General features: G+C 38.1%; 2 protein-coding genes across 3 annotated transcripts in view; one reads left to right on the forward strand and one right to left on the reverse strand.

Moving 5' to 3' along the window:
• Positions 1-15,967, reverse strand: part of LOC145479801 (guanine deaminase-like) — a 121,952-nt gene that overhangs the window by 101,695 nt on the left and 4,290 nt on the right. The window lies entirely within an intron of this gene.
• Positions 1,750-7,682, forward strand: LOC145470188 (uncharacterized). The gene is made up of 2 exons (XM_081454024.1): positions 1,750-2,874; positions 7,215-7,682. The coding sequence occupies exons 1-2, from the start codon at positions 2,829-2,831 to the stop codon at positions 7,550-7,552; spliced, it is 384 nt and encodes a 127-aa protein (XP_081310150.1). The 5' UTR covers positions 1,750-2,828; the 3' UTR covers positions 7,553-7,682.

A 15,967-nucleotide genomic window follows, 5' to 3' on the forward strand; every position in this document is an offset into this window, starting at 1 on the left:
AATAAATTCTCAGAAATCGCATTATTTTTCCACGAATGCATAAGCAGACTTACACAGCTCCCAGATGAAGCTACGCCTTTTCTTGCGAAGAAGATGATTGGTTTAAAAAAAGTGAAGCTGTTCAAACCTTGAATTTTCTTTGGCTAGCTATAAATGACAGGTAGTCATAAATACACAAAAAAGTTAATCTGTCGTCAAACCACGCTTCAATGGCGGGAACAAAATTCCGCTGTCACAGTTGACGGATTGCGCCTTTCAACTCCGCTACGGTGTAATCTTTTTTCGTCCTCGCCTTTCTTCTTTGTATCTCCGTCGGTAAGTTCCCTAAAGATACTATTGCCAAAATTTAGAATTCTCTGATTCATTTATTTCATGTTTAGAGCAATATTTTGGCATCAGTTCATCTAGCGCAGCACACGTGTATCATGTAGACAATTGGGCATGAATTTCAGCGTCATTCACTTAATCTAGTTTGTTTACCCAAAAGTAATCTCGAAAGTGTGCAGCGACTGTTTGTTAGCAGTAGTGAGTAGAGATGGTTTATTTCTGAACATTTTTAGGAATTAATATAATTCAGCTCTGGAATGCCAACAGCCAGCGCCCATTTATCTGATTAGATGTAGGCTAGATCCGTTGTTCAAAAAACCAGCAAACATGGTATATTTTCGAACAACTTTCTTTCTCTTTCTCTTTCTCTTTCTCTTTCACTTCAAGAGTGATTGGAAATTTGTCTACAGTTTGAGCTTGTTTCTGTGAAAGCTTTTGTTCTTTCAAGTATGCTTTCTAACGCGGAAAAATGCACAACCGAGATCAGGGTCTTTGACGCACGCTAAACTAACAAGAAGCCGTGTAGTCTTTTCTCACTGCGTAATTGTAATTAGGATCAATAGTAAAGAAATAAAGAATCGGACAAAGTTCAAAGAAATTTCAGTTGTTACTTTCCGTGGGAAAAAGAGAAAAATTCGAATTATGGCTGACTAATGCCAACAACGCAGCGCCCTAATTATGAGCATTAAATTTACAATTGCCCAGTCTCATCAAAGTGCAACCTAGGCTCTTTTCACGGGGATTAAAATATATCCAGTTTTGACTTAAACTTTTTTTACTAACAGCATTTCAATAGCCTCCCGCTTGACTTTCATTCAAGGAAATTTCCTTTAGATGCACTGCAGTTTGTTTAATTTGCATTCATTGCAACTCTGCTCTGTTCATTTCTTCTGTTAATTAGTGGTTTGTTCTGTCTTTCATCACTGAGATCAGTTCAATCCGTTTTTGTAATGTGAAAATGAATATAGACTAGTTTCATCTGGTCACATTATGCCAACAAAGTGCAACCAAGAGATTATCAAAGTATCTCATGCTGCAACTTAAAAGTTCACACTTGCTATAGGTTTCCATCACAGTTTGGTTGTTCATCTATCCGGCCTATTTATCGCTTATCTGTTGCTCAGAAACCCAACAAACATCAGATGGTATATTTTGGGGCAACTTTTCTTTTATTAATTTCATTTATTTTGGTGGACCAAGAGCAGATTGGAAGCTTGCCGACTACAATTTGAGTTTCTTTCTGTGAAAGCATTTGCTCTTTCAAGTATACCTCCTAACGCGGAAAGTTGCACAACGAGGGAGGCCTTCGGCGCCTAAAGCTGTTAAGAAATATAGTTCGTTTTCTTTTTGAAATTACATGTAGGATTTGCAGAATGTAAATTGAATTCATCTACGAGCTGGGGGGGGGGGGGGGAGGGGGGAGGGAGGCGCAAGGGGGCTGCAGCCCCCCAGCTAGAGAAATCATGTAATTTTTCGGGCAAAACGCTCATGGTTCGGGCGGCGACACTTGAGATAACGCGTTACAAAATTAAGAACGAAGACCAAGACTTTTGTTTTTGTGGTGGCTCTGAAAAGAGCCTTTTGTAATGTCGTAGCAAAGGGGTGTTTTAAATTTTTTCGTGAATTTTTCTTAGGAGATGTTCCTCTATTACGTCCATGTTGTTTACCATTATATTTACGCTGCCTCTAAATTAAAAGAACGCTTGCAGCGTACGCTGCGAGTCTCCTGTGGCCAAAAGAAGACTATTTCGAAGGACGTCCAGAATGCCTCGCTTTGTTCTTAGAACTTCTCGAGCATATCGAGACGCTGGTGTCGAATAGAGTCCCCAGCTTCTGTATCACGTCCAAACGGTCCATCTTGAAACACAAATGTCTCTGTTGTTGATCTGCCGATCGCTGAACGAGCACCATGTCAGGAAGCATGGAAGGAAGATCTTTTTATTTTAATAGCTTTAGATTTTGCTAGATTGAGACTGCTGATGGAGTGGGCAAACTTTCAATACAACTATTTTGTTTTTGGAATGATAGTAGTTTCATTAGAAGTGAAAGCTGTGAACGGTTTTGCTTTTCATGCAATTTGAGTGCGTTTGCATCCCGATTTCACTGAACACTCACGCATTCGGGCATTGCGTATTCTTTTCGGGCCAGGAAGTCACAGCCCCCCAAGTCCGACGGTGCCCTTACGCCTATGTACATTTGTGCTGCATTTTTCTGGTGTGCCGTCAGGCATTAAAAAATTCGTAGAAATAGCGTTATTCTTCCACGAATGCAGACACAGGAAAAAACACAAAACACCCAGATGTGGTTACGCCCTCGAGAAGAAGATGATTGGCTAAAACTTGTGACAGTGTTCAAACCTTAAATTTTCATTGGTTTGCTATAAATAACAGCTAGTAATAAATACACATATAAATCCATCTGTCCTCAAACCAAGGTTCAGTGCCTACAGGAACAAAAATTCTGCCGTCACAAAAGAGATTGCGCCTTTCAACTCCGTTACGATGAAATCTCTTTTCGTCCTCGCCTTTCTTCTTTGCATTTCCGTCGGTAAGTTCTACAAAGATTATAGTATTGCCAAACGTTTTATTTGTCTGATTCATTTATTTCATGTTTGAAGCTCGATTTTGGCCATAGCACAACTACAGCAGGCTCCGTTTCGCAAGCGGTAGTGTACTCGAAAGAATCGATTATAATTTCAGTATTATTTACTTGATCTTGTTCATTTACCCAAACGTTAGCTGGGAAGTGTGTAGTGACAATTTAGGAGAAGTGAGAGGAGAGACTTTGTTGCTGTACTTTTGACTTTTGAACGCTTTTGAGCTCAAAACTATCGTAGGGATTATTACAGTTCAGCACTCGAATGCCAACAGCCAGCGCCCATTTGTCTGATGTATCACTTATCTGTTGCTCAGAAAACCAACAAACAGGGTATATTTTTGGACGCCTTTTTGATTCATTTCATTTATTTTGGTGGATTAAGAGCAGATTTGAAGTTTGTTAACATTTGAGCTTGTTTCTGTGAAAGCATTTGCTCTTTCATGCAGGTATGCCTCCTAACGCGGAAAATCGCACAATGAGGGAGGCCTTCGGCGCGTTAAGCAGTTAAGAAATGTACAGTAGTGCGTTTTCTCTTTGTACTGAATCATATGTCTGATAAGGAATAGGACAGAATTTAAAGAAATTTCAGTCATTACCTTGCAGGGGAACGAGAGGAGAATCCACTGATCAATGTCAACGAGGCAGCGCCCTAATTATGAACATCAAATTTACAATTGCCCAGCTGCATCAGCTTAGCTTCTTTTCAAGATTGCAAAAAATCCGGTTTTGACTTAGAGTTTCTCATCATTAGCGACTATTGTGTGGTTATTGCTTCTAATATTGATTAAAAACAAAATGCTAGTGGTTTCAAGGTTTCGAAGGGTTGTACAAAACGAACAACAATTCTCTCGCCGCAATGCAGTAAATCAACGAGCAGCGCCAATTCTCTTGACCTCAATAAGAATCAAACACTATTCTACCGCCGACATTTCAATACCTTCTAGCTGGACTTCTGAATCAAGAAAATTTCCTTTAGAAGCAGTTTGTGCTGTGGAGTGTTTCCTTTACAGTAATTTGCATTCATTGCAATTCTGCTCTGTTCATTCCTTTTCTTGATTAGCGGTTTTTTCTGTCTTTATTTCATCAGATCAGTACAATCAGTTTTTCTAATGTGAAAGTTGAATCTAGACTAGTTTCATCTGGTCACATAATACCACCAAACTGAGAACTATTTAACAGTTCACATTTGTTAGCTTTCGTTTCTGAATAAAATTTGCAGAAAAGTTTGGAGTGACAGTTTGATTGTTGCTTTCTTCAGAGTGGTTCTTTTAAGTTAAGATCGAAACTACAGGGTTCAGGGTAGCATTAGGAGAGGTAGAACGACACAAAGCTGACCAAAAGAGACGCTTGTTGATGTTAGACATATTAACAAAAGAAATCGAGAAGGCGGTTTTCGGGATGTTGCAGCTCGCTGGTTAACTTCTATCTAGTTGCGTATTAATTTGGACTCCGTTTATAGATGTGGTGATTTATGCAAATATTCAGACATAAGACACAAGCGTGTTTATAGTAGTGCTTTAACGCACTTTTGACAGTCGAAAGTAGATGATGCTTGTCCTGAAGCTAAACCCGGGATATTTTTTTCTTTCTACTTTTGTCCTATCTGCCAAGACTAAATCCGTCCACCTTCTCCGCTCGCCCCCTCCCTGGCGTGTTCGTATTTTCAATGACTCTGCATCTGAGTGAAATTTGTGTGGGAAGACAGCACTTAGTGATGCCAGGAGCTATAATCGGGGACGGAGACCGTAAGCGCGCACCATTTCTAGTATTGGGGTTGACCCATGATATGGGACAATAATCCTATTTTTAGAACAAATTGCGCCATCGCCTGCGGCACACGCGCGTACATGCTGCGAGGATTTTTGCGGATGTCGCGCGTGGGAAATGGCGTCCGAAATTTCCGAAATTTTTCATGTTTTTGGCCCACAACTCAACGCGTTTACATCTGTTGGAATTTTGCTTAAGCATTTCCTCGTAAGCTGCTCCAGTTTGAGTGAAGTAAGACAGTGTCGAATTTAGGTATGTTCCGCTGTAAGCTTGTATATATCGCTGACAGAGTTGTGTTCCGACGGATGCTTCTTTTACATGAGCTGTTCATTACTCCACTTTAAGGGCCCATTAACCGATTCATGCGCGCGCTCGCGCGCGTTGCTAAGGAGGTGAAATTTCACTTCCGGTCACTTACGTCAGCCTGAGCGCGGAAAATAAAAACAACTCAAAAACTTGCAAATTCGCTCACATTTTAGACGTTTTTCTTTGTGTTTCGCAAAATGCAAAGTAAAAAAAGTACAAGCAAAGACAAAATAAGAGAAAGACAGAAAAACAAGAGCAATAGAAAGAGAAAAACTAACTCCGTGTGGCTTTGTTTGATCTTACCGAAGTGCACTGGTAGTGTAAATTACGCACGCGCTGATAGGGTAACTTCCAATAGATATCGGGCGCACTTCCGGTTTCTTTAAATGCTAAAGGAAACGCGGTTTTTCATTAAATTCAGCCTTTTTCGACGAATTTCGATTAAAGCCAACGTTGGCAACATAGCTATGCATTCCTTTTTCGAAATCATGCTTTTTTCAGAAAATTACGAATTTTTCAATATTTTGAAATGCTCTCAAAATCTGACCTTTTAGAAATTAAACAAAATCGATGCATAGTGTAATGAGGATTTAAATTAAAATACTAAATCAATGAAAAAAACTCCCGGGAAAGTAATTTGCTTGGGAGCCTTTGCATTTTTTCTGTATTAGTCACATGACCATGGGCGTGGCCTGATGACATCATCACTAGTGTTACTGATCAGGAAAAAGTTAAAACACATGAAATAACTCTGAACTAACTAAAAATGATGAGGTTATATGAGACTAAATTTTCCCTAGCAACGGCTCAAAAAGATCGGTTAATGGGCCCTTAAATTTCACATATGTTGAAGATTAACAGCTTTTTCATTACACAGCAAAAAAACTAGCTGGATATATTTAGATATAGCAGAGCTTCAGGACTTCATAGTTTCCTAGCTCCTCTTGCCACACGCTTGCGAGGAATTTGTCAGTCTATCGCGACCGAAAAGTAAAACAAAATAATTGCTAGGTTGAGTTTCGCTTGAATTGTAAGCAACGCTTGATGTTTCGTCAAGGCCCAATAACTTTACGTCCGTAGATACTGCTCAGTTTTATTCGTGTAAAAATCCAGTAAATTCTCTGTTGTCGATGAATGAGAGCGCCCGCCGATGCGTGTTTTGTTCAGTCAGTAAACATGACAAATTGTACTTCCGCCGCCCCTTAGGCCGCACTTTCGTGTGAAACCGTACATCGAACTCAAACAATAACTCTATAGTTTTTAAATATGTTTAAGACTGATAAATGTTTGAGAACATATTAAAAGCTGAAAATATGTGAATAAAGCAGAAATAATCAGCAAAGTTACGATAACGCTTCTTTAATCAACTCGGAATAACGATTTCGATTTTGTTGATCGACTAATCAAAACTCCTTGTCTATTTTCATTTTCGCAGTGTAAAACTTCACTATGCTTATGTTGAAGAAACACACATGATGTTAGTAGCCTTTTTTGCGTTCGTGAAATTTGTTACAGCATCTCAGCACAAAAGATAACGAAAGAAATCTTTGTCAAGATTTGTTGACAATTGAAAACACCGACCCGGACTTGAGAGTGCACGAGCTGCACTATGCAAATGAGCTAATTGTACGCGTCAGACTTTCCTTTCAAAAACCTTTGCAAACTCACCAAACAAGCAGAAACAATAAGAAACCATCAAAACAGGTTCTGGTTATGATGAACCATTGTCTGAGAAACTCACAAATTAACTCGATACCAGAGTAGAGAGTTTTTCTTGTTATATTGTTAAGTCAGAACAAACGCAAAAACACTCGCGTAAGCTTACAACTAGCGTGAGCAGATCTTATTATTCATTCCCAGCGCGAGATTGAATTCTTGTTTTCGACCCTGAAAAAACCCTCCTTTTCCGTTAAGCTCAGAGCATAAAACTACATATAAGCGCCCTGGTTCGTATTCCCTGCCTTATTCCCTGCCACCGCTGTGAAAAATACGCAAGAGAATCTCTCAACTCTCACCATTTGATCACGCAACGTGACAACTTCCACGGGAGAGCCCCCGACATGTGCGTGAATCCCCGCGGATATATGACGTCAGGATGGTGCAATTTGTTCTAAAACTAGAAAAATTGTCCCATATCATAGGTGCCCGCGAATCCCGAGACTTACGGTCTCCATCCCCGATTATGGCTCCTGGTGATGCTTAATTATTTTTTGCAGGATATGGCCTGAAATGCTACCAGTGTATCACTCTCAAGGACTGGGATGACTGTGATAAAACTGAGGTTACCTGTGCTCGTAGCGCAGACCGCTGTGCAAAAGCCCTTGTGACCGGAAAACAAGGTGAAACATCAGTTTCGGTCTACGCTAAAGGTTGCAGCCTTTCATCTACATGCAATGCCGATAAATCGGAGTTGTGCAAGTCTTCTGATCCCAAAGTCTCTGTCACCGAGTGCGAAATTAACTGCTGCTCTGGCGATTTGTGCAATGGAGCCAAAGTACCAATGGTCAGCGTCTTCATGCTTCTGGCATGCGTTCTTGCAGCTTTCCTTCGTTAAGCATCCAAAGCTGTTAACATTTAAGCGTACAAAAACGTGTAATTCAGTAGAAAATAGCGTTAGCTTACCTATTATGTGCAATTTCAGCCACGTTAATTTTTTGCAAGCAAGGTCTATCCTTCAATGTAACCACGAGTGATATTTCTTTAATAAATCTGCTTAACTAAGACATTGGCTTCCGGTTACTTTGTATTCATTCAAGACCATTTATTGATAAGTGAAACTTTAAAGTCGTAAAAGTTCATTTACGTTGAAACAACACATGAGCTTTTTTGGTTATGTTCATAATATGGAGGAACAGCCTCTCCCATGTAGAGAGTAAAGGAAACAAGCCTCTTTCAGTTAAATATAAAGTACTCTCACTGAAATTTAGGTCAGTAATAACTACTTTGGTGGTTCTCACTCAGGATAATGTTTATAAAGTGGTAAAGGAGTATAAAAAGCGATGAACAAATCCTCGAAAATGCAAGGCATATCCTATTAACTAAAACAACTCAAATTCGACATAATTGTTTTGCCCCATAAAAAGGTAATATTGAAAACCAGAAACGTAGTCAAAAATAAAAATTTAAAAAATACTTTTCTCCTCGAGAACCTGTCAAAACATCGGGACTTGAATTATTGAAAAATGTACATCAATCCAGATGTTACTGACACCATAAATTGAAAAAAGTAAAATATAGTGTTTATTTTTTTGTTTCTTATACTCTACCTCAAAGGCGTTGCGAGACTCTGGGCGGCCCTGCACCGTTTACAAGGGTCTTCATGATTGGCCAAACGAAACATTAGGTATACAACACAAACAATGCCCCTAGCCCTAAAAACAAAAGAGGTGCAGATTAAAAGGAACGAATCAAAATAGAAGTTTTAAAGAAGTGCAGGTCATCTGGAGACTCTCTGGAGCGTTGTTAATCTCTAATACAATCTGATATAATGAAATCTGGTCAAGGGTTGTCAATATTACTGATCAAGAACCCGTGGAAGTTTAAAGAATCAACGGCTCTTGTGTGCCAGCTCATGGATGAATTGGATTAGTTTAGAAAAAGTAGTGCCATAAAAAATGAGGAATTGATCTATCGGGAGGATTGAAAGTATTTGGACTGACTTTGAAGAATCCACGACAAGGCAAAATATAGGTCCACAGAGCATACATGTGCTTGTTTACATATACTTGATATAATAAGTTTATAATTGATATTTTCTGAAATGACTCTTTGAAAGCCTTTTGGAAAGCTCAAGTGATACATGTACAGTGCAGTTAGGTACGTATACAAAAATTAAATCACAGGCTGTTAATATCATGAGCCTGCTTATAAATTTTACAATGAAGTATATTATGTCGAGTGGCACTGGAACATAGTTATCGTGCATGTCAACATGTCTGCACGTAGCTCTCCTCTGAGAGAATAGTGTCAAATACCCTCTACAGTCTGTTGCACAATGAAGCCATTAAATGGGAATTCACCATACTCGCCAGTCCCAAATTGACACCCAGTCAGACGAGTTGGTTACAATATGTATAATACTAGTGATTCAGCAGTGCATTTTTGGTCAAGGTGATTTGCTTGGGGTCCTTGTTCAGTTAACATTCAAGTGTTGCATTATGAAAACGGCTATATTGCAATTATGCAGAAAGTATGTCATACGGTTTTGACATTTTGACATCTTGAGAATACCAAAAATATTTTGCAAAATTCTACTTTTAGTAGGACACGGATATCGCCAAACTCTTGTTTATTTCATGCCATGGCAAAAGTAAACAATTTGATTTTAGCTAGCTGGTAAATGGGAATAAAGAGAAAAGTATATCTCGAAATATTATAAGAATCATTTCAAACAGTTTTCAGCATCCCACCCAAAAAGGGCTACTTGAAAAAGCTTGGCTGAAAATAATATACTCTGCCATACAGGGAATGTTTTTATTTACAATATAAATTTTCCCCATATAACTATACCCAGGGGTAGAGGGAAGGGACTTAACAAAGTTTTATACAAGGAGCCTCTGCCCCAAGGTCCAAATCCGTTCCCATTTTGTGTAGTGTTTTCCCCAGAAAAGGTTACCCTGTCAAATGCATGTATCTTACAGCTGGAAACCCCTTTCACATAAATCGAAGGTTGGTTACTATTTTTCGACATGTTAAAAAGAGTACGTAGGGAAAAATATTGCACTGCATTAGGGTGGGTCATGATTAAATTATTCACATCTCACAACAGGCCTTATCACGGTTTCCGACGCCTTATTGACGCGGTCATTGTTTGTGCGGGAATCCGATGGCAAATAACGTTTTCTAACATTGAATTTTACACAATTTGTGAATCGTAACATACAGGTACAAGATTGTATTTACCAGGTTTGAAGGACGTAGCTTGGCTAGAAGACGCTCAGTTAATGTTTCTAATTTTCCATACATTTGTCGAAATACAGACGGTTACCAATATATTTCGTTTACGCAGTTGTAGAACTGTAAGTTAAAATCATATTTCACCTATTGCATATTGTAGAGCTCGAAATTTGGAGCGCTACCGCGTAGATATTTTTCGTCGCTTTAAAATTGCCACTGAACTGAAATGAAGAGAGGACATAATTCATGTTATATAGATCAGTTGCTAGCCTGGTTTTTCGACGTTGCTCTGTTACTCGCTTAGTTCGCTAATTGAGAAAACAATATTTGAAAAAGTAAAGCATATACAACATTTCTGGGCTTCCATAAAGTGATAAGCTCACATGGACATTATATCATATTGACCAAGTTGTAAATATTGTTGTTGTTTGTAAATAATGCTCTGTACATTATGTATTTTAGAGATGTATTTCTAAATATGTAAGTTCAGTGTGTTTGTTTGCAGTTTATTAGTTAATATTGTAAGTCAGTAAAGAAGCTGTACTTAAGTGTGTGATAAAAAAGTAGCAAATAAAATATCAAAAAATTGCAGGAATAATGGCTAAGGCAATAAATTAGTAATCTCTGGAAACTTTATATACAATTTAATCATGTATGTTGTACCCCTACCTAACAGAAAAGGATGTTTGATTAACATCGGTTTTACCAAAGCAAGAAACGATGGCGTAACGGTGTTTCAAATTAATTATGTAATTTTATCGACATCAAAATCTAAACTTTTAAAACAAGTAGATGAAGATCAAGCTTCTCCAGTTGCATGGTTTTATCCGCATTGACAAATTACAAGAGGGAAAAAATCGCGGTATATCAAACTTTAAATGTCTTTCTACGTTTTTTCGCTCCGTTAGTTATTTAGCACAAGTACAAATGGGGCAAGCATTCAAACATTAGCAACAAGCATGGTAGAATATTTACCAGCACAACCGAGGAACTGAACTCGTGTCTGCCGTGAAACAACTCGAGAGAGTAGTCAGACGGCAGGAGTTAAACCCACGTCCTTTAGATTTCAAGTCCTAATTAATCACTCGGCCATCCTACCCATTACACTGTGCGTGAAGGAAAAAGTTAGGTAGATACAATAAAAACTATCTCTACTGAAAGAAACCTTGAGTATATACAACGCGACGCGCTGATCTTCTCAAAGTCCGCTACCGAGACGTTCTGCAAAACTTTTTGCTTTAAAAATAAATGAGATTTGGAGATATTTTTAATCTTCGGGGTATTTAGAAAAAGAGAAAGAAAAATAAATCTATGAATATTTTAAAGTTTTGTTCATAGTCCAGCGGCACAGCTCTCGAATTGTGCGATTTTTGAAACAAGCATCAAACTTTGTAGGATAATGTGCATCCCCATACTGATCAATTCCTGATATAGTGCCAAGCTCAATTTTCTAATTTCAGCTAGTTAGCAATAATTAGAGTTTTCACTCATTAGACCCCCCGCGAAGTTTTTGTTCATGTTCCTTTTGGAGAATTAATTCACGTTTTTACCTTACCTTTTTTACGTTGTTAATGCACGTATGATTAGAATTGTTATTTTTTCTCCCTTTTTTTTTATTCAGGTAGAGGTAATTTTCCCGCTAAAAATATTAAATGAAGGAAAGCCTTAATTTGCATAAATCTGCATTTTCTCCTGCTGCCCTTTGCCTACATTTCTGCAACACTTTCTCTTGGTTCGGATGGTAGGAGCAGCATCTCATTCTAATTTGTTTCTATGTAATTGGATGCAAATACGTAACGCTCTAGGCATGCTGATAGCCAAGAGCAACAGTACTATCCTTGTCATATATCAGATCTGGTAGGAGTGGCAGATGCAGTTGTGAACGGTTAAAATAATGGGCACGGTATGTTCTGCTAACCTGAAAACGGGCGTTTTTACTGCAGAGGAAGTGGATAAAATCGACTACAGCATGACGTCGACAACCGCTATAAGTTTTCACGGCACCCGTGGTATCGCACTGATTCAACACCCTAATGAAGCGTGCCACGGATTCATGTGAGAACAAGCAACCATTCCAACCCGGCCCTGTGCTTTCCGGCGGATCGTGACTACACATCTTCCGTAGAGGGGGCTAGATTAAGTCACGATGGATTACCCCACCAGCAGCAGCTACTAGCTGTAAAGTACTGGGCCATTGTCGTTGTTAAAGAGATGGGGCAAAAGATGTAAATGTGTTACTACCCTACTTTGTGTGTGTGTATGATGGCCAGTACATTAGCGATTAAACATAGAGGATAATACGCGCGTAGATATGGAATATATATCTTCCAGTGTTCAACTCGATATCTCACGAGTGAGCGCATGAGAAGAGATATTCCATATCTACAAGCGACTATATATTATTCTGTTTATTATATAGACATAGACATACTGATAACGACGTTCTTGACGATTTTCCGAAGGTTTCTGACCACTTTCCTAGGATTTCCGAAGATTCTCCAAAAATTATTCGAGGGCCACAAGAACGTTTCCGAACAATTTCCTAAAATGTCCGAAGATTACCGAAGATTTCCGAAGATAACTGAAGATAGCCGAAAACTTTCGAGGAAGATCCGAAGATGTTTTGATCATACACCAAAACATTTAAGTACAGTTTCAAACATGATATCAGTGAAGTAATTGATAGCTTCACTAGTGATGATATGGAAATACGCCACCCGAGTCCCGGATGTGGTGTCCTATGAATTTTATGAGTGGTGTATTTTCCAGTAAAACACTCGTGTGTATGTAATAAATAGGTTTATTGTGATAAGGAAAATTAAGAACACCTAAAAAATCTCTAGGTTTCATTGCAGATAATATTCTAATCAACCAGAGGCCCATCGACAAGACCCAGAGCTTTCTTTTATTATATTTTCAACAAACGTGGGATTTTAGTTTTTCGTTTCCATGGCAACACGTAATTAATGGCAGTGTGCCATATGCCAAAACGGAACAAACTTGGTAAACAAGTTGGAACCGTTGAAATGAAGGTATTTGCTGATAAACCAGGGTGAACAGAGGAATTTCATAAGTTTTAATAAATTGAGGTTTCCATGGAAACCAATGGACGTCCAACTTGGCACTATACCTGAAAATGTTCGTATTGGTGATTGCTCGGCCTTTCCACAAATATCACGTAATATCGCCCAAATACCTGTCCAGAAATTCTGAAAAAATCTCCTATATATCACATACAAATTTCTAAATATCTCGAAAAACCTTCTAAACATCTCTTTTTCTGGTAAGATAGACCGATCTTGAATCACTCAGGCCGAGATTTTCAAATTTTCTTGCAGTAGTAGGAGTTGGCGAAGAACATTCAGGCACTTCGATGTTACCAGCATCCGCCATTTTGGAAAATAGCTGCCTTAGCTGCCTTTTAGTGATATGGATCTTTCGAGTGGGAATTCGCTGAACTGAATTGTTTCTGGCATAAAACACAGGGCTAAGCCAACAAGAAAGCTTTGAATGTTTCTTAATATTCTTGAATTTTCTAAATATTTTAATACTTTCTAATTATCTCGGGAACTTCTAAATATCTCAAAAATATCCGGTTATTTGTGGAAAGGCCTAGTGCTGCTATCAATGTGCCAGATTTCATGCTTGTGTCAAAAGTGCACAATTTGCCTGAAATTTCGAGTTATGTCGCCAGACATGCATCATGCTTCACGTATTCTTTGTTGTTTGGAGCTGTCTTGCTGAATTCAACACCAATAGTCTGATTAGGCTGTTCCCCCTGAGTAATGTTTCCCCTGCGTATTCCTTATTCTATATTTAGGTTTCAAAGATAGCCATGCGACATTTCAATGTCTTCCGGCTTGTCTTATGAATAGAAACAGTTTATTTTGGGGAGTGTTTCCATTACAGTAATTTGCATTCACTCCACTGATTCATGAGATATTTGACGTGCGTCAAAGGTGAAGTCAAAGTTGAGATCACATTTGCCCTCTCTTTTGTTAAGGATCAAATGTATCGGCAAAGCCGTGACATTTTTGATGCACATTTGATGTCGGCGTTAAAGTTTGGATCAAACCTATGATAATAATAATAATAATAATAATAATAATAATAATAATAAATTAAAAATTACAACTATAAAAATTCTTAGGACAATATATATGTCAGGGAAATACTAACTTACAAACGAATTACAAATTACACTCATTCTTTACAACCCTTATAAATTTAATAATAATAATAATAATAATAATAATAATAATATCAACATACATGAACTCCAGAAAATAACTCTCCTTTCTACCGCCCACCTTCTCAGGCGAGCCCTCTCCATCAAGTAGAAACCCTCTTTGCCTCCCATATTCTTTAAACAGGAGGCTCTACTCACTAATGTGGTTTTCAGGGAGGTTCTGAAATAAAAATGATGGCAATCAAAAAATTAAATTAAACCAAAATTATTACAGCGTTGATTAAAAACCTCTAAAAGCTAAAAAATATATAACTAAAGATATATAAAGTTGAAACATTGAAACTCGTAGTAAAATATAAAATACAATTAGTCATTTACGGTTAATACAACTATCTAGCTTGTATACACCTAACATTTACATTAATGTTTTGCGCATTCTTAAAGTCTCTTAAAGATAATTTTTTTGTTTTTGGCGACAGGTCATTCCAGTCAGCTAAAACACTGTTAAAGGATCTAAGAAGTCCCCAGTTGGCAACAGATTTTGTAGTTCGAATGATTTCCTTAGAGCGGGTGTTATAGCTATGATAGTCTTGTCCTCGTACAATGATATTATTTCTACTGTTGTCATTGACTAAATTATACATATGGATGCAACGTTGCATTTGCCTTCTGGGAGACAGGTTCATCCAGTTTAGATCTGAAAGTGCTTCGGATGAATACGAATACGGCGACCTATCCAGGACCAATTTAGCAGCGCTACTTTGGAGAACTTGGATTGAATCCATGATCATATTTGACCTCGTGTTTGACGAAGATCAAATATACAGTAAATCCAATTTTTCGCGCCGTGATTCTGCTCTGTTCATTCTTTCTGTAATATATTAGTTGTTTGATTTGTCCTTATCTCATCAAATCAGTTCAACCAACATCAGAGAGACTGTAAAATGTAGTGTATAGTTTCAACTCGTTACATAATCAAGTACAAACTCCTTGTCAGCAGTTCATATTTCTTAGGTTTGATTTTTGAATAAAACTTTCTTCGCAGCTTGGTGGCTTTTTTCCTCAAGGGTTCTTTTCAGTAAAGATCGAACCAACAGTGTCCTGGTTAAAGTTTGGAGAAGTGCAAAACTGGCCAGAAGAGACGATTCTTGATACTACCAAGAGAAATCGACAGAATGGTTTCCAGAATATCGCGTCTCACTGAGTTTGTTCAGTTGTGTGTTAGTGTCTGTTATGCACATATGGTAAAACACGCAAATATTCAGACATAGTAACTCAAGAGTAGTTGAAATACATTATATTGCACCACCGACAGTCCAGAGCAGAAAACGGATTTCCGTGCTCGGATTTTCTATGTTATTTTTGTGCGTCATTCACATTTTAGTCGCTGGACATGGCTTAAAGTGCCACTAATGGCACAGAATTAACGTCGGTATAGGCTCGTTCTACAAATATCACGTAAAATCGCCTAAATATCTTTCCGGAAATTCTAAAAAATACTCCTAAATATCACAAAAAAATTTCTTGAAAAACCCTCTAAATATCTCTTATTTGTGTCGTAAACACGCACCGATTTTGAATCACTTAGGCCGAAATTTTTAAATTTCTTGCAGTGGCAGGAGTTGAGGAAGAAGAGTCAGGCGCTTCGATGTTAACAATATCCGCCATTTTTGAAATTTGTTCCTTCAGCGCTTTTAGTGATATGCATGGAATACATTTTTCAAGTGGGAAATCGCTGAGCCGGATTGTTTCTGGCATAAATCAGAGTCTTGCTTCGAGGGAATAGCGAGGGAAACACAGGGCTTAGCCAAAAAAAACTGTGAATATTGCTAAATATCGCTAAATTTTCTGAATATCTTAATATTTTCTAAATATCTTGGAAAA

The sequence above is a fragment of the Orbicella franksi genome, chromosome 2, assembly GCF_964199315.1.
Source record: "Orbicella franksi chromosome 2, jaOrbFran1.1, whole genome shotgun sequence".
Taxonomy (NCBI): Eukaryota; Metazoa; Cnidaria; class Anthozoa; order Scleractinia; family Merulinidae; genus Orbicella; species Orbicella franksi.